This window comes from Amblyomma maculatum, chromosome 9 (assembly GCF_055883805.1).
Source record: "Amblyomma maculatum isolate TAMU_Amacu chromosome 9, ASM5588380v1, whole genome shotgun sequence".
NCBI lineage: Eukaryota > Metazoa > Arthropoda > Arachnida > Ixodida > Ixodidae > Amblyomma > Amblyomma maculatum.
This window is the reverse complement of record NC_139352.1, coordinates 11,587,747-11,606,957: the sequence shown is the minus strand read 5'-3', so window position 1 is coordinate 11,606,957 and position 19,211 is coordinate 11,587,747. Positions and strand designations below refer to the sequence as shown.

At 45.8% G+C, this 19,211-nt stretch overlaps 1 protein-coding gene across 2 annotated transcripts in view; it reads left to right on the top strand.

Annotated features, from left to right (window-relative positions):
• The window catches only part of LOC146178310 (sodium-dependent proline transporter-like), a 69,536-nt gene extending 51,106 nt beyond the window's left edge, over positions 1-18,430 (top strand). For both annotated transcript variants that reach the window (XM_084578130.1, XM_084578129.1), the window contains exons 4-15: positions 32-207; positions 1,097-1,305; positions 3,373-3,505; positions 4,732-4,866; positions 7,071-7,174; positions 8,010-8,134; positions 9,159-9,271; positions 9,911-10,039; positions 11,035-11,134; positions 11,813-11,913; positions 12,403-12,561; positions 14,490-18,430. In XM_084578130.1, the coding sequence (XP_084434256.1) occupies positions 32-207; positions 1,097-1,305; positions 3,373-3,505; positions 4,732-4,866; positions 7,071-7,174; positions 8,010-8,134; positions 9,159-9,271; positions 9,911-10,039; positions 11,035-11,134; positions 11,813-11,913; positions 12,403-12,561; positions 14,490-14,636 (1,631 nt within the window). In that variant the 3' untranslated portion in view covers positions 14,637-18,430. The remainder of the gene's footprint in view (positions 1-31; positions 208-1,096; positions 1,306-3,372; positions 3,506-4,731; positions 4,867-7,070; positions 7,175-8,009; positions 8,135-9,158; positions 9,272-9,910; positions 10,040-11,034; positions 11,135-11,812; positions 11,914-12,402; positions 12,562-14,489) is intronic.
• The last annotated feature ends 781 nt before the right edge of the window (positions 18,431-19,211 follow it).

Below are 19,211 nucleotides of genomic sequence, written 5' to 3'. Positions count from 1 at the left end.
GCCATTCACAATAACTGGCGCATCGACGCAGGTATCGGCGTTGCCATGGTGGTGATGTCCCTGCTGGTGGCCATCTACTACAATGTGATCCTGTGCTACACGCTCTACTACCTGGCGCAGTCCTTCCGCTCGGTGCTACCGTGGGCCGACTGCTTCGAGTGGTGGGGCGCCGACCCCGAGACGTGCTACGTCAGATACAGCAACCACGTGAGCCTTCGGGGTCATCGTTGCGAATTATTTTCATTAAAAACCGAGCTTGTATGCCCTATGTTGTCCAGGGGATATTCGACGAACACTGCGCCCATGCGAACGCAAGCCGGTCGACGAAAATTGGAGCACTGTAGTACGGTTAATAATTTCAGCTCAGCGGACACGCATTAGCATTGGCGCTTAGTGAATTGCTGGATACCGGAAGTCGCACACAATAAAGTACAACTTTTTGGGACGCCTTTTAACGGCCATGGAACTATTAGACATGTACGGTACAGTTATTTACAGTTAGATGGAGATGATTTAATTTTTTGATGCGTGGCAAACATTTTCTTTCCAAAATGTTTTCTTCTCTCTCACCATGATGCAGTTAAGACTATGGGCGGCGTTTTGTAAAAATAATGATTTAATAACTGTGGAAGTTGGCTGAATTATTCTTAGTAGGGTATTGGTTTAAGTGGTCTAATTTTTGTAGAAAGCAAAAGTTCGCTTATATGGTTCGTCCTGCGCTCACAATGAGCAATTAAGACTGTAATAGTAAACTAATGAGATGCTTTTTAACAGAACAATAAAAAAAAACTGCAAGCCTCACGAAGGAGGACCTGCTGATATATTGATTATTAATGTGTAGTAAAATATTAATTCTATGAAAAAAAAAGTCTATTTTTTATGTAAAATATGCCTGCCCTCGAAATGCAGGACAGCAGTCTTTCTTGCCTCGTCTTTCTTGCCGTGCGTCAGGCAAACCAATATTGCGTCCTCCGCAGTTTCATGACTGCAGAAACGGCGCAGTTTTCAAAGTCCCCACATCTAATGAAATGCAGAGTAACGCTGCTAATTACATGGTAGCTCTTCAGTAAAATTTTTCATTTTTTTTTTCTTTCAGACCAAGTGCAGAGATGTACCGGAGATACTATGGTCGACTTACGGCAATAGCAACAGTAGCAGCAGTGGCCTCCTAGGACCCTTGAACGAGGTGGTTTGGGTCTCATCGGCAGTGCACGGTACCAACTTCTCCGTTCCTGCTGATGCTTTCTACAATCTCATGGCCAATTGTTCCAACGCTACGCAAACAGCTGCCGAACAATTCTGGGAGTGAGTTCTCTATTGTATATAGTTTGAGTAAACAAGAAGAAAAAAGTGATAATCATTACAGACATGCTTCCGTGGGCGAGTCTTCAGACGAAGCTCATTGTAACGTGCTGAATGTCACTCGCCGCGATGGTTTGCCGGTTAGGCACTCATCAGTATACTGAGCCGGCGTACCGTCTTTGCCAAAAGTAACCAGGCTGCATGTTTTGCTTTTCGCTTGAATTCTAAAGTCAACATGAAATACCACAGTATCAAATCTTGTTAAAAACTGAGCACAGGAGCTCGTCTTTACTTTGCATATGTTTAGAGCTTCAGAATTTGTACGAATTCTCTACTAGCGGACTGAGAAGTGGAGCACGCAGCCTGGTTACTTTTGGCAAAGACGGTACGTGTTTATACCTGCTCGCGGCCGCGTTTCGACTCAGGCGCAACACCCTTGTGGTGTACATTGTCTGTGCACGCTAATCCTTTGTATCCCAGCGTTCACATATGTCGCTACCAAATATGACGAGCCTATTTGTCGCAGAAAAAACACTACCTGCGAATCAAGATTCAATGATATTCCTTTCACGTCATAACTTAATGCGTGATGCGAGCTTCGTGTTTTACTTCTGGTCGGTGATCTAACCATACTTGCTGGCCAATAACAATGGGCGCTGGGAAACAAAAAGCGATTTATCCGCAGGTGGGTGACATGAATCCGGAGCTCTCCACTATACGGCATTCATCATAGCCGAAGCAGCACAGGGACGTTTCTACATATGAATTTTTTTGCAGTCCATCTGTATAGTTAAGGAAGCCTCTGGATTTGGGGGTTTACGTGCAGTATCGCAAAACGCGAGATAAAAATCGCCGTTCTTTTTTTTCTCCTTCCAATGAATCGAAAGATGCCAGCACAGAAAAACCGCAATCATTGGTTGTGTGCTGTGGCGTACACTTCATGGCATATTAGCCATCAGTATATAAAAACCGCTTTCTTACTTAAGTAGACTCAGGCTGTTGGCCAGCATCTAAGAGCCATACAGCCGGCCTTTGTGATTCGAATGCGTTAAGTAGCACTGCTGTTTGCAAGGAACGCCGAGAAAAATTCCGTCAGCCCTCTAGTTTTGATAAAACTGGACTCTGCTATTTTTTTCCTGGATCTGTTGATCTTTGTCTCAACAGCGAAAGATCCATTCGTTGCTGAGAGAACAGCATTTGTAAAAAAAAAATTATCGCTGCTGGATTCGAAAAGGACACGTGATCACCGTTTCAATTCAGTAACAGTATATTCACGCCAAGAGGCAGTGTCGATGGACCTCGGTTTGCTTGAGAAATCAGTCAATGGTGTTGTCACCTGTATTTAAATCCTTGGTCACTTCTATTTACCGTTTGCCCTGAAAGTATTGCACTTGTCCTTAGAATGAGGTTGCCTCTCAATTCTAGGCCAACATAAATTTGGGCTCGGTGCCCCTTGAGCACTTCGAGGCCAGTCCCGCTCTACACTCTCCGTAGTTAAGTGTCGAGGTTACAGCTATACTTATCGAAAACTGGAGAAAGAAAAAAGGAAGTATTTCGTTCATGCTGCACTCATATTTTGAAATCACAACTCTCACACAGATGATCGCCGCTGTCTTTACGTAGCGCGTAATTTTCTAGCCTTCTGCTGTGGTAGCTAACGCAAGTATTTTAAAATGGGTGCAGTGCTCAGCACGATATCGTGTTTTCAGTAACATTTGTGTGATAATGTTCCACTAATGATGTCTCTTTATTCATACGGCTGTGATAAGGGCCAGCCCAGTTTACTTTACTCTCATGGCATTAATCTACCTGTGTTAATTTATTTCCTATTGCGGATTCTGCTGGGCTCATTTTTTGTGAGTGGTGATAAATTAAAACATTGTTACGGGAAAGGGTATATGAGGGTCGGTATGCTGACTGCAATTAATCAAGAGTCCGCTGCCCAGTGTATTCTGCTTTTACATAGTTAATCTAGCTGTCTGAGCTTTGCGCCCCTAGCTGTCTGTCTTCCGGCGTTATTTGCATAGACGTTTCGTTAGGCACCAGCTGACGGCGTTGTGCACCCCGCAGGAAATACGTGCTCGACTTGTCTGGTAACATTGAGGAAGTGGGCAGCATCAAGTGGGATCTCTGTCTGTGCCTCTTCGTCAGCTGGCTCATCGTGTTCCTTTGCCTCATCCGCGGTGTCTCCTCATCTGGAAAGGTGGGTTAAGGGAACTCCACAATCTGATTTTGCCGGTTCTCCCAAATGTACGACGCTATTGTCAATAGTATTTGTCCGCTGCACAGATAGGAGGTTTTCATAAGCTCCTAGCAGCCGGGATGTATGGCCTTCACAATTGTTCTAGCAAAAATCGCTGTATGGGTGGCTTGTCATTACTGATACATTCAAAATCATGGTAAATATGACTAACGGTGAAAGGCTAGCTTGAAACGCAGGGTTTGAAAGTGAACCTTGTTTCCTCAGCGCGTGGTTACGAAGAAATATATCATCTTAACTCGATCAGCATTGGTGTAAAAAATGATGAAGTGTTTCGACGAGAATATACGAGACTTCCATATCAAAGTTATATAGAGCGGGCTAGTTGGTTTTGAAAAATGTTGCAAATGATATCACAGGCCTAGAGAGAGTCAATAAGTGATAAAAGAGCCCTTGTGTGTGTTTGGATTCATATAGCAGTTCATGCCCTGCCGTTCCTCTTCTCACTCTTGGGTCGTATTGGCGCCGATAATGAAATGTGAAGAAGTCACTTGTATCATAGATGTCGAAATCGCCAGTAAGGGGTGATCGCCAGCCGTGACCACATGCAAGGGCCACGAGAAAGAATTTAGCAAATGAAAGTTTGATATTTGGCCGATCTTGTTGAGCTCGCAGCTGTTGAAAAATTATTGGAAGATGAGGTGATGCCTCAACTGTTGAGCTAGTTGGTTGTCAGACATAATAACAGGGTATTAGCGCAAAAAAGACACGGATAAGGTGATGCCCATAGACTATCTTCACTTGTGTCCCGCACGAACAACTTGATAGATCATGGGCAGTAGTTCAATGCAAGGGTGCCTATCTAAGGTGGCTGCCAACGCGGTCATTTATCGGTTTTATCCACCTCCTTTAGTGGATTTTCTTTGTTTACATAAAAAGTTCTGTGGTCACAGGTACAGCTGGCTAGTGCAATGACAGCGGACTTCTCGATATTTTCTTTCCAATCGAAACAGCATAAAGAATACGTTATAGCAATCCCAGGCCATTGATGAATTCTGTCGCTCTGCGAAACACCCATTCCTTGTGCTGATGGGCACGCCCTGTGCTCCAAGAATGGAACGCTAGAAACAGGGTGGGCGGGGATGTGTGGTTCGTTCGCAGAGCAAGATGATGCCCGAGAGAGAGGTGCACATGTAGAGAGGTGGCGTGCTCTGCCCCCAATGAAACAGGTGGTCTACTTCACGGCGACATTCCCCTACGTGGTGCTCCTCATACTGCTGATCAAGGGCGTGACCCTGAGCGGGGCCGGACAGGGCATTGCCTACTTCCTCGTGCCAGACTTTACCAAGCTCACCGACCTCAACGTGAGTTGCCGGCGCCACCTGCTGCGCTCGTGTTTCCTGTTAGCACTAGGTGTTTCTGAACTTGAGACTACCACGAGTAGTCTTTTCCTTCTACTTGTTGTCCAGTAATCCATATCGGAAGCGATTACGCCTATAGTTGCGAGATTCGGTCAGAAGCAAAAGCAAAGAACAAAAACAACCCTCTGTGCTTTCCTGAGTTTGAAAATTGAAAGACTGCTAACCTCTTTTGCTGCTATATTGCAACTATAGTACTTCACAAAAGTGATAAAGCCACACGAGCAGTTACTGCTGTCGTTCATTAACATGCGTTCTATATAAAGATTGTGAAGTCTCCTGACACCTCGTAAAATTTTTTTATATACTATTTAGAAACAAGTTTGCCACTCCGCTGTTTCCGCAGCGGCCCTTTTGTAACTTTGGGCGCATACCGCTGACAGTGCAGTCATACGAGCAAAATGTCCATGTTGGTTGGGAGGATTCACGTCTCTTGGCCCTAGTTGTCCCTGAACGGAGGGAGGCCGTGTAATTTCCGATGTATATTTTTTGTTTTTCGGCGTTTACATATACTTTCTTTTAATGGTTTTTTTTTTCTTTTTTTGCTAGTTGCTTGGTGCAAACTGTAAAATGTGAAGATTATCGGGAAAAAAATTGTCAAAGGGCGCGACATTATAGAAGGAAAAAGGCGCAGGCAAGGCAAACAGTTAAGTTGCCATTTTGAGTGAACTCAGGAGTGTCAAGGAATGCTGTAATGGCGGCTAGTTGGTTTTCCATCATCATGTAGGCGCGCTGAACTTTAACTCAAGACGATTGACTAACACAAGACAAGACTCGCGCACGTACCAGTCTTGTCTCGTGTTAGTCAATCGTCTTGAGTTAAAGTTCAGCGCGCCTACATGGATCAGGAGTGTCGCCAGTTGAGCCTAAAGGGGCTCCCAAGAGACACTGGGCAGGAAATGTAAGGAAACTAGCTTTTGTGTCCCAAATGTAGGGTCCTGCACAACACACAACTGTCTTAAAATTTTCTACTGAACAAAACAAACTTCTAACTACACTCCTCGAAAGAACAACGAACGGGTAGGAAAGCAGGTCTCCTACTGATACTTCCCCTCGCCGGGATGGCGCAGTGTTTACTGCGCTTTACTACTGTTCCCAAGGACGCGGGATCGAATCCCGGCCTCGACGCCCGCTTTTTGATGGAGGCGAAAAGTAAGGCGCCCGTGTGCTGTACGATGCCAATGCACGTTAAAGAACCCAAGGTGGTCGAAATTACCGGAGTCCTCCACTACGGCATCTCTCATAGCCTGAGTCGCTTCGGGACGTTAAACCCTACAAACCAACCAAATACTTCCGCGCAAAAATGCGGCTGTCATCTTGGAACGAGTTTCTTATGTTCGAAAACAAGAACTGGGAGAAGCTGACTTACAGATTTCCGCAAATGATACATTGCTAGAGCGTCTGTCCCCATTCCACTGATATTTTAGTGCCTGCTGGCTCCTTTCTGTACTTTGAAAGAAAGTGAACTACAGATTTATTTGGAAAGGAAAGGTGGGGTAGGGAACGTGATCAGCACGTGCCTCCGAGATCATAAAGATCCTGGGGGAGACAGGCCCATTCCATGGTTGGGATTCGATGTCCGAGTCGTCGCTGGCCTTTACTTCGATGATTTCACGCGTCAAGGAAGGGATCAGGCATGGGTTCATCTGGAGGTAGAGCCCCACAATTCCAAATTAAATTAATTAATATTGCTATTTCACTGCATAATTGAGAGGTTGGGCTAATTCCTGAATTAAGGAATCGCGGCACAATGTATGAGTTGTTGAATATATCGGATTGATGTTTTTTTTTTTTTTTCTCACCACCTGTTGCACTCTAGATATGGAACTTTGAAGGGAAGAAAATAGAACATATTTCGTCAAGAACGCATCCTCGGCTATTTTAAATATGCAAAAATCGCCGTTTTTCGGTTCTAACCAATGTGGCTGGGTTTTAGTCACCTGGAGACATCTGAAAGTGTGCGTTTAGTACACATGTGTATGCGAGAGCTACAGCTTCTCAATTCTGCGTGTACTTCGTTCCGCGCCGCGTGATGCTCAAGTCGCGGCAAGTAACCTAGTTTTGTCATGCTGTGCTGTGTGATCTTTTTGGTGCATTCACCGTCGGAGAATCAGTGGCGTGCTTCATTGGTTTCTATATTGCGACTGCAGATATGGAGGAGAGCAACGGAACAGGTCTTCTACTCGCTGGCCATCTCCTGGGGAGGACTCATCATGTCTGGCAGCTACAACCCATTCCGTTACGCCATTCACATGTGAGAAATGGAATTTAGTCTCCGTGACTTTGCTAAAAACGCGTTGCTCATCAAATTGGACTGACATGGGAGAGCACCGATCAACCCTGTCTTCCGAGCACGCCTGTTAGGGTTAGACAGAGGTGCAACTTTTTTTTCAAGGTCGTTCACCCTTAGGGTGATCACGTGAGCTGATGATAGTCGCTCTATTCAAAGTGCCATAATGCCCCCGACGTGGCCACACACCGCATTAGATAGGTGCATGCAGGGCCTGCCATGTCATTTCACTGCACGGCCGGGTGGGATGCAACGGCCATTTGAGGAAATCGAAAACCTGCTCGCGTGCTTGCACTAAGTTCGGACGACCTTGCACAATAAACATTAACCAAGGTTTCCGGACAACGTTTACAAGAAACAAATAATGTGTTACTTGAGACTGGGTATAGTTCATCTTGAGGCTGTGCAACTTGAAGCATCAGGTCTCGTCGACCGCTAACATATGGTTAATAACAACATCGCAAGAGCAAGCGTTCCTTTTGCTTTACGGCTATTCTTGTAATCATTACTTTTTTACTGTGACATTCAGTTATCTTTAATATAAAGAGGTAATACCTGAACAGGTTTAGGATAAGGGGTTAACCAAAAGAGGGCAGAAAATATAAGCCTTGAAGACTGAGAACGTCCCGGAAGATATATGGGATGTTGTAGGCACGCGGAACAAATCCGGCACACTTGTCCTCGAGTTCGGGGAGAGGCATACCGTTCACATGTTGCGCTTTATGTTCCCTTTGAGGTGGGAGCCCAGAATATCTCCCTAGTTTATTGACGCTTCTGGGGGGCGCTCTGGCTGCCGCAGCGATGCCTCGATCGTGGTGGTTGCTGACCTGATCACCAGCCTGATAGGGGGCATCGCCATCTTCGCTGTGCTGGGCCACATGTCCCTCGAACTGCAGGTGCCCATCGAAGAAGTCACCAAGGCTGGTCAGTTATTTTTATTTACATGCACCGCTTGGGCTACGTAGAAGCGGCAGTCGTTGTTGGGATCCGATTTCTTTGTGTATTGCAGTTTCCGCGGACTGTACATTTTGTGCCTTGAAGGTCTGCGCTTTGCGTAATATCTGTTGAAATGGCCTGTAAACTAGTGCTGTTTTAAGAAAAGGCCTAAAAAGAATGTGTCACGCCGAACAGGTTTTCCCAGTCACTAAGTTGTTTTAATGTAACAAGTGCGTCCTCTGTGCGTTCCTTCCCAGTACGCTGTTTACTGGTTCTATCGATGATTACTGACGCTATTAACTATCTTCTCTCGGATATTACCGCGTGTGTTCTGCCTGCCAGTCACAGTGAAAATAAAGAACGCGCCTGATAGACGTCATGTGCGGATAGCTTTGCTGATGTCACAACCAGACAACGAGGTGTTCGCTCTTCGTAATTTCGCCTTGTACGCCCAAGGCCGCATGAAGTAATGCTAGAGGCGTCTTCTCTCGAGGAAGAAAAACGGAACCGTGAAAGCACCGCAGACGAACCTGTGGTCAGCATAGAAATTACAGTTCCTGTTTGCTCCAGCAGCCTGGTTCGCGCGTACAATAGTACAAAAATGCACCTGTAGAAACGCATTGACGTGTCGGCACCCCTACGGATTCGTGAAGCATGCACCTGAGTTTGTTCAAAGCATTTGGTAAATAGGCATATAGGGCTTTAGATCGAGTGTGAACAGTAGCCCATAAATTGCAGTATGGATGCTTGCTATTGGGTCAAAAGCACGTTTGCAGGCCGTTGAAGGGAGTCGCGCCATTTCAGTTGTCGTATTGTCACGACTGATTACCACTGCCGATGTGCAGAGGGCTGCTTATACGTAGGCTGCAGTGAAAGCACCGAGAAAAGCTATTTTTAACGATTAGCATCGAAGGACGCCTGCCTTCTTTCTCTTTGATTTTTTTTTTCTACAGTCGCGGATATTGTGTCCTTTATCTAAAGCATGCATTACTCTTTTTCTCGTGGGTCTTAGGTCAGGGCCTGGCCTTCGTCATTTACCCGGAAGCACTGACCACCTTCTGGTGTCCACAACTCTGGTCTTTCATCTTCTTCTTCATGCTGTATTTGCTGGGAATTGACAGTGAGGTATGCTATTGGTCCTGATAGAACCACTGCACAATCATGTAGCCTATTGACATTTATTGCACTATTTTTGAGAGCCAATGAAGCTGCCCATGAAATGTTCATGTCCACTCATTAGTGCTTGACCTCTTAGAGAATCTAGCTAGGGGTGGTAAATTAGGAAGCAGCATGTATTGTCCACGTGTCCGCGGCTGGCCCCCAAGCCGCCACCCTATACCCCGTGAGCATGACCGCAAGAGCGCGCTGGCTGACCACGCTAGCCTATGCTCTTAATTAAGGAACGGGAAGAAATACCGACAAATATGTGACATTCATTGTTGTTAGGAGCAATAGATATGGCTAGCGAAGGACGAGGTGGACTTCCTCGGGCGGGAAAGGACTCCTGACTCGCCACCGAAGTCACGGGTGAAAGTCCTCTTGCGTGGAGCTGGGCGGCGCCACAAGCCGAGAGGGACTGAGCTTGTGCGATGTGATACCGTAAAGCTGCATCCTGATGGCGGAGAGCGGTGCCAGGCTTATCGAGTTACCTGAGCCCAGAGCCATAGATCACCTTTCTGCTGCGGTCATGCCGTTCTCGCACCGTCTTTGGCGCTTGCTGGGGCGACTTTACGGTGTTTTCTTTCCGTCTTTTTTTTTTTCTAGTTCCCTCTGCTTCAGACGACACTGACTGTGCTCTCGGATACGTTCCCAGTACTGCGAAAACATCGTTGCATCACAGCGCTTGTTGCCTGCAGCACGTGCTTCATCATCGGATTGTCGTGCGTCACTCAGGTAAGGATCCAGTGGCTGTCGATAAATTATTTTCGAAATTATATCGGAGCATTAAGGCTTTCATTCCCTCCTCCTAGAGCGCACAATGTTCGGCAGGCATTTTGTGTAACCATTTTTAAGGGAAAGCCATATATTACCCAACAGCGGCGGAAACTGGCAGAGCCGGGGCCGAGAAAAAATGTCTCCGGAAAACCGGCGTTGCGTAAACGGGAGTCACGTGGTTGCAGTGGCCATATAGGTAGTCATTCCAGTGTATACATGGGACTAGTACTAAGCCATTTTAATTAACCTCCTATTCCACCTCAATTTGCCCGCAAACCTGCCCAATTTATCTCTTAATTCTCCTTAGTGCGCTTCTAAGCCATCTCATGACTTCGCCTTCACATCACGTAAGCATTTACGTAGGTCCCCTTCGTAAATGTTTAGTTGCATCGGTAGACGATTTTGAGCCCCATAATATTTGCGCTTTTTACGTACTGTACAGCCGCCCATTGAATGTTTCTGCTATCCTCAGTTGCTTATATCACTGTGCCTTAAAGCAGCACCAACTGTATTTTCAAGTTAGTCTTTCAGTGCAATTTCTTTTAATGCGATGGCATTATGCTTTTATTTCACATGTTTTGCGTTACAGAAGCACGTTGCCAGCTAAGTGAATAGATGTTGTGGCAGGGAGTTCTTCAGGGTTGTTATATCATCCGGAGGGTCGGTACGTTATGCAAGCACATTTTAAAATGCCTCGAAATTTGGTAAATGCTAAAGTAGAACCGCTGCTCTTGGGGCCAAGAGCTAGCCGCCCGGTCTGTACGTCACTGGTCAGCGTTTGGCGAAAGTTTAGAAGCCTTATGTGACCTGCTTCTTGCGGCCGGTCACAGAAACAAGTGCAGTCTACCTTTTTAGGCTTTATTTAAGCTTGACCATTTCCTAAGGCTTCCTTAGCTGCTCTTTAAATGGGTCAAAACATGTTCTTCGCGTCTCTTGTTTTCACGTTCACGCAGGGCGGTCAGTACGTGCTGAACCTACTGGACACCTACTGCGCTGGCGTGTCGGCACTCTTCATCGCCATGTGCGAGGTCATGGCTCTTATGTGGCTGTACGGTGAGTTCACTGATTGCGGGTCACGTTTAACACGTCAGACTTTTTTTTTCGCATAAAATGTTGCACGAATATGGTGTTGACTCAAGGAAAGGAAGTTACCCCTATTGAATACCGTAGGTAAGAAATCCAAAATTATATATCGTTGAGGTTTATAACCACCCTCCCTGCTGCAGCGTAAGGGATTCCACTCACGAGTTTAGCATAGCAACCAACGCTGCAGAACGTTCAGGCTGAGAGCCATTTCAACGAGCACTCAAACCTTGATAATATTTTGACTCTGTATCGATACATTGCATGCACTTTAATCTTTTCAGAATGTCGATACATTGCTTTTAGGAACTTGCGTGTGAATCGAGGGAACCTTCATTTGTCGAATAATGGGCAATATCATCGAACTATGGAAAGCGAGGAATTGTGCAGCATTTATTGTTGTTCTAGTCAAATCCTCAGTCAGAAGGATAGCATGCACAGTATTCACCAGAAGGAGAGAATTGAAGGCAGAAGAACTCAATTTCGTTTTCTGTGGCGTCAAATTAGTGCACAGTAAGAAAAGCATTATCGTAAGCACAGCCCAACCGAATAAAGGCCAAGCAATGCAGCTAGAAACATTTTTTCCAGGTATATTGGTTATATTGGACTTTTGTTTGAGCTGCCCTGTGGCCCGGGTTTCTCGCGCAGGGGTGCGGCGATTCTCGAACGACGTCAAGTTCATGCTGGGCAAGAGGCCGCCCTGGATCTTCCGCTTCAGCTGGGCCTTCTTGTCGCCCCTCATTCTATGCGTGCGTATTTTATTCTTTTGTTTTCCATCCTGTGTGTGTGTGTGGGGGGGGGGGGGGGGAAGGGGAGGGGGGTCTGTGTGTGTGAGAGCGCGCAGTTCAAAAATTTTTGTTTTGGGATAGTGTTAGCTTTACATACTTTCGCTGTCTTTGTCCCTTAAAGGCCCTTTTCTGAATTGAATTTGAATTTTGAATTTCAATTTTCGTCTCTAGAACGCTGTGATGTTTAAGTAACTTCCATAGGCTACTGAGACACGGACACGGACCCGTAAAACGTAAACCTCTCCCGCTGTGCATTTTAGTGATGAGTCCTTTTCTCTTCTACAAAAAGGTGGAATATAAACCGGAGCTACAGTTGTAATCTTCCACCTAACTGAGCTTTTATGTGCTGTCAAGCATTCGTTTGTCGACAACTGGAATCGTACATAGAATTTTATCCATGTTCTTTATTGTGTGACTGAATGCTTCGTAACTTTGCCGATGGCCATGCAGGTTCTCGTGGTGTACGGCCTGGTCATGGCCGCACCAATCCTGTACAACAACGTTGAGCCGTACCCAGAATGGGCAAACCGGGTCGGCTGGTTCTTCGCCTCGCTCTCTATGATACAGATCCCTCTGTGGGCTGCAGTGGCGCTCTTCAGGTCGAGAAAGGTACGTGTGCAGTTCTTGACGTTCTTAACGCGCTAGCACTAATGGTTCCGTTCAGTGAAAACAATGTAAAGTTGGCTTTTTTTTGGAAAAAAGCTGGAATGTCCGACAGGATCATGACGTCGAGTGGAAATTAAATTGGACAAAACATAAGATAAATTGTGATTGTAAGGTCGCAACATTACTCGAAAATCATTATGATATGTATTGACGTAAATTTATTGTGCGGAAAAGAAAATTGGTTTAATAGCTGGGTGCAAATCGAATCTGTTATATCATTGGGTCAGGAGTCGTGCACGCTACCTAAGCTTATCGGTGCACGTTTGTTCGATTTGATTACAGTCATGCCTTGCGTGTGTTTTGGTACATAAAAAAATGTTCGCGTCCACGGCCGTGATATGCAAAGAAGACCAGGGATCGGCGAAGAGGCCTTTTAACACTATCGAGCGACACTCGTAATGCGGAGCTTGAGTTTGCTTCAATGTTTATTTCATGATGTGAATCATATAGGTTGCTATTAGATTGCATCATGAAACTGCGCAAAAAGACAAGGGACAGAGAAGAAAGCGACGGGACAAAGCGCGCTTTATCCCGTCGCTTTCTTCTTTGTCCCTTGTCTTTTTGCGCGGTTTCATGATGCATTCTAATACTAGCCACCAACTAGCCCATCTCTCAATATTATATAGGTTGCCTTAAGTCAGCGCTTTTATAGATTGCGACAAAAAGTCTAGCTTGGAAAGCAGCTCGCCAAGTTGAGTCAAAACTCGAGCCGAGAACAATCAACGCTCTAGAGACACCCTGTGGCCCAGTCACAGTGAAAATAGTCAAATTGCAGACTTGGACACGCAAATCTTGGTTGTTTCTCTCCGGAAAATATGTAACAGAAGAAATTCATAGCCGTTATATCCAGTACAAAAGTGTTGCCTATTTTTTAGTGATGTCGTTTATGGTGGCCACTCTACTGACCTTAATACTCATAGCGGAGACTTGCGCATCCTGAAACGCTTAATACTTCCTCCTTCGAGCAGTAGCGTGCGCAGCAAACCGTTAGAAACTACGCTAGCGCTCTCCCTGGCGTTGCTTCGAGTTTGCAACCTAAGGACATAAAAGCAGTAACCGTGAAGAAGCCGGCCTTACGCTCGAGCTGCATGGCCACCGGCTAGTACATGCGCTAGGCTGGTCTCGTTGATCGCAGACCAAATCTAAGGCGAGGACTTATTTCTACAATTCTTGTAAACAGAAGTAAGCGTAATAGCAGTCTGCGATCAGCGAGACCAGCCAGGCGCATGAAGCAGCTGATGGCCATGCTGCTCGGGCGTAATCCCGGCTTCTTCTTTACAGTAACCAACACTATAATGTGTAAGCGTTCTGCCACTCTGCTCGTATGAGCGTTTTTCAGCATTGTAGTTCCGAAATATAGCATGTGCATGTTTGCCCATTTGTAAAAATTAGGAGGTGGGATCGTCGCTCCCGAGTTAGGCACTGCGCTGTTGTTTTCCTTTCCTCTACGTTTTTCTAACAGCCCCAAGCACCCCACTGGAATGGCAGAATAGCGGCACGCTCGGCTATAAGTCATATATTGCATACTGCTTGCACCCTGTAGTGATTTTCGCTACTTTTATGTGAGACAACCCCGCATGAAGACAATCGTGAGCTCGCTACCTGACTGCGACTGCCAAAGTTGTGTGGGAACGAAATTCGTCGCTATTTATTGCCGTATTACAGTACCTATGAACTTTTAAGTTGCAGCTATGGTGTTTACAAACGAGGTAGTTTTGCAGACCAGTTGTAGAATGGCGGGTTAAGTGGAGAAATATGGGAGAGGCCTTCGCCCTGCAGTGGGTATAGTCAGGCTGATGATGATGATTATGATGATGATGTAGAATGGCGGAAGCTGGTCTGAAGGCATTCACTTCCTCTCTGTTCTGCAGAATATCCGATCAGCATTCGAGCCGACGGACACGTGGGGCCCAGCAGAGAAGAAGCTTCTCCAAGAGTACCGAGCGACGGTGGCCAACGCCAAGGACAGGACGTGCAATGTCACCCTACGGACTGTAACCGCAAATGGAGCGGCCTAACTTATTCTGTCCCGGCACAACATGAGGGCCGCGCACATTCAAGCTTCTCCGGTCACGACTAGTGTGGAGACCTCTGCTCTTCGCATGACAACTGTGTTCTTTTTAGAATGGATCGCAAATTCTACTGTAGTCCGTAGTGGCTACAAAAGAACTGTACTGCGTTCTAAGGCTAACGAAGGCTGGAGGAACTGCTCAGCAAGACGAGCGCCTTGGATCAAGCACTACATCAGTTAAATGAGCCTGCAAACTTGAGCCTTTCAGCGACCTTCACCTTTAAGTACAGTGGACAGGCTTCCTTCAGTCATCCCTGGGCAAACTCTTATTGGTTCGTCTCTCGGCGTGTTCTTATTGCATCGCCTTTCTTTGGCTTGTCTTTTGATAAGTGATTCGTCCATCGGAGAGGCCTCATGAGCTCCTGCAGATGCATTCCGCACTACAGCGTGCTCCGATATCTCACCACTGCGGAAGCAGACGAAACTGCGCCAGTTGTGTCCGGAGAAACCAGGAGGAGTGACCCCTGTGAGCGCGTGCTTCTTATTGGCGTATACGTTCCTGTTGTCTGCAAATGAGCTCCAAGGTAAAAAAAATGCAGCACGCGTTGTCATTTTCATGAAATGTTCGCATATTGTCCATCCTGACGTGAGAACTTCGTACGGGCGATGTGGACTAGATTATTTGCACCGCAGCACATCTACCCACACCACCATGACTTCCACCAGGACTTCGAGAAAAAAATTTCAAATAACAATTATCGCAGAACTTCAGAAGTCGCGTAAACAGTAATGCCTATGTTAACGAAACATTGACTCGTCCCTTTACACTTTTATGCAGAGGGGGGCGCCAAAAATGACAATTTTCCTTCCGAGTTACTGTATTTGAGGCCTCAATCTAAATGTGTTTAATCTCACAGGACTTGCAGTTCCTTTTTGCAAGCTTAAATTGCAAGCTTCTGGAGCTCGTAGCTTGCAGATTATAAAACATTCTGTGAATGTTTTTGTTTTTTTGCAACGACACATCGATATATCATACTTTCTGAAATTTTATTTTCGAAAGGCAGCCATGACTTTGTCGAATCTTCCTACAGAACTGTGCATATTACGGTAGCGTTTTCTTTAAGAGAAACCTGTATTCTCACCATTCTCGCACATGGTGTTGCGAATGACCAGTTGTATCGTGTGTTCACCTTGATGGGGTTTCCGAATGACGATATGCTATAACTGCATTTCAAGTCTTTACTGGAACGAAACCATGATCTCTAGCATTTTACACATACACATACACTTTTCGATCAAGAATGTAGGACCAGGCGTCAACTGGCAGCAATCAAAGCCATGGTGTCACTAAGGTTTCGCATTTTAGAACGAATTTTAAAAAGATTGAAAATATTTGAAAGGTTATAGTCTTACTTTCTATAAGTTTCAACGTCCAAAAGCGACTCAGGCTATGAGAGACGACACGAAGGTTATATTCTAATGCAACAAAATATCTATAGGCAGTCTTTGTGAAACCGCGAGCCATATTCAAAAGAGCTCTGCGTGGACCTTATCATTCGTAAATAATTGTTTAAAATTGCTCGTCGCTATCAATTAAGTCGACACCTCACCGCGCGTTGTTAGCAACGCCTGCCCCAACTCATAAAATGGACGAACTGAGCGAGCCCTTTCGTTGGGCACAACCAAGTGATGTGGGTGAGACGGGGTATAACGCGGGGCAGACGCGACCTGATTGCTTTTTTTTTTTTTTTTTTTTTCCTGTGCGTCGGCATGTGCCGAGTTGAGGAAGAGGGATTGAGCGCGTTTTTTAATTGCTGGTATCATCTGTTTTAGTGAAACTCGCTGAAAACTTTTTTGCTGTGGTGACGAGTGATTGAATGCCTATCATTCGTGCGCTGTTTCTAGCCCTACCAGTATATATGCTTTCTTGGTCTATTTAATGAGAATGAATACAGTATGTTTTAGTAAGTCACTACGCAAGAAATGCTAACTACCAGCTAAGAGCGTCAACCAGTGATGTTTATTGGAGTGTACAGGAATCATTCCGGCATATGTGTTCGCAAGCTTAGATACAAGACGGCACTGCGAGTTAAGAGTCCGCTTTTACCGCGGCTTCGGCTGCTCATGGAACATCACAAAAAAAGATATGGGACACGTCTTTCCAAAATTGTGTTCACGGCAGGTAGATTAAATATTCTGCAGAAGTGCTCCATGAGCGCAAGTTTTTAACTGGATAGCGGTTAAGGCCCCTTTCTGCAGGATGTCGGTCGTTGTTGGCATTGTGACTGACAAATTATGATCATGCGTCTGGCAGGTGGCAGTTGGCAGGTGTCGTGGTCGCCGCTGATCGGTGGGCAGGTAGCATGGCTCCACGAGGCCACAGGAGATCGCGCTGTCAAGAGGAATTGCTGCTTAGAGGTGGGAGGGTGAGACGGGAATCGAACCCACCTGGAGTTTTGAATCTAGAGCGAGACATGCTATTCCTAGGCCATGCAGGAACGCTCATTCGAATTTGTTAAAGCGGAGATATGTCGGATAATTTTACACATAACGTGTTAGCCTACGAATGTACCCAAATGATTATGCGTGAGATAAGAGTCACAACATGAGAGTTTCGTGGCTAAGCAAGTATCGAGGTGAACGTAAGCCAACTAGCTTCCGCAAGAAGTACAGATGAAAGTCATTAAAGCTCTCGCGTTATACCCTTAACGGTGAAGCTTGGGTGTCCCCGCAGTTTTGAATGCCGCTTTGTGAGGTGGCAAGTGGAGTCAGACTTTTTTGCTTACTGTGCCAAGGCAGCGTTCCTGGCCACTGCCCATTAACGACAATTGTGCATGTTGATCTTCGCCCGCAATGTTCTCACGCCTAGAGGCGCAGCGTTAGCACTGTTCTCTTGTGCAGCAGTGCTGAACCAAAATATTGTAGAAATTGCACTGCAACGTACGTCTGTCGTGTCCTTATTTTCTCGCAGAAGATGTTGCTGTAACATTTTGCTTCGTGGCTTCACTTCCATCTTCCATACAGTGGTATCCATGCATCAGACCAGTCTTGGTATAAAGCAACATGGCATGAAATTAATTATTAACGCATGTCACAGCGCTGTGGCTTACGGCGCGCCGTGGCGAAATCCTGCATTGATATGCCTACTGAAAAAATTGTATGAGGCAATAACCTTACATTTTCTCACATTATCTCACTCAATTCACATAAAAAATCGCATACAAGTCGCATATAATTGCATACGATTTCATAATTTCTTGTACATTATCGTAAATTATGGGCCATATTTTATGATAATGATATGCACAGTATGAGAGGCTATGCGATTTGATGAGATTATGTGAGGTTATTGCCCCGTAGAACTTTTGGTTTTTCAGTACGCGGCCACGTCGACAAACTGCTGGATTCGCCATTATTTTTCATGTCAGCTTTTTCATACCATGTTGTAACCGGTCAACAGGTTGGCAGGAATTTTCTGCGCGTGCGTTTGGTGGGAAGTCGCAGACAAACGCACGTGCCACTATGATCTCTAGAGATAGCTATCTGCGGCTTCCTGTGAACTTCTGAGGACCCATGAGCAATTAGCTCTTCTGCCATTGTTGACAGGGCAGTTTGCATACATTCACATAGTAGGCAAGTCGGAGTGCCATGGTTTGCGAGTTTTGGTAGTTACCTGCGGCTTACGGAATGGGAATGCTTTGATTACATGTGGCGCCTGCGTGTTCAATCGCGAGATTTCAGTCACCAAGAAATATTGATGTAAAACAAACGCAAACACAAATAAAGTGAACAACACCATCATTTTTGTTTCCTCTCACTTCACTGCCTACATGCGCTGAACAATACAATAATACAGTAGAACGTTGAGCTAGTTAAGTCGAGTGAAAGATGAAGTGATGTGTATATGGAAGAAAGAAACAAAAGAATGAAGAAGGTGTGCGGTAAAGGTGTGTTCAGAAAGAAGGTTTGGTTTAAGCCAAACCTTCTTAAACCAAACAAACCAAACAAAACAATTGTTTGGTTTGGTTTGTGGGGTTTAACGTTCCAAAGCGACTCAGGCTATGAGAGACGCCGAAGTGTAGGACTTCGGAAATTTCGACCACCTGGGGTTCTTTATCGTGCACTGACATCGCACAGCACACGGGCGCCTTGCTTTTCGCCTCCATCGAAAAGCGGCCGCCGAGCCCGGGAATCGATCCCGCGTCCTTGGAAACAGCTAGTGTGCGGGTATAAATCATTAGTTTTTTACCATTAGAACTTTACCATGCAGTAAAGTTCTGTGCACCAGAAGTGCCCCGTCAGGGACGGCATAAGTGTTGCATCGAAGGTTCCTTGCGCCAGAGGCGCCCCGTCGGAGACAGTATGTAGTGAAGACTTGAGTACAGGAGTTGACGAGAAGAATAACTGGATACCGTCTCCGACGGGGCGCCTCTGGTGCAAGGAACCTCCGCTGCAACAGTTATACCGTCCTTGACGGGGCACCTCTGGTGCACGGAACTTTACTGGCGTAGTCGACAGGATTGTCTTCACTGGCGCAGTAGTACAGGCTGTCTCTACGGGCCAAGTAGAGACAAAGCAAGGC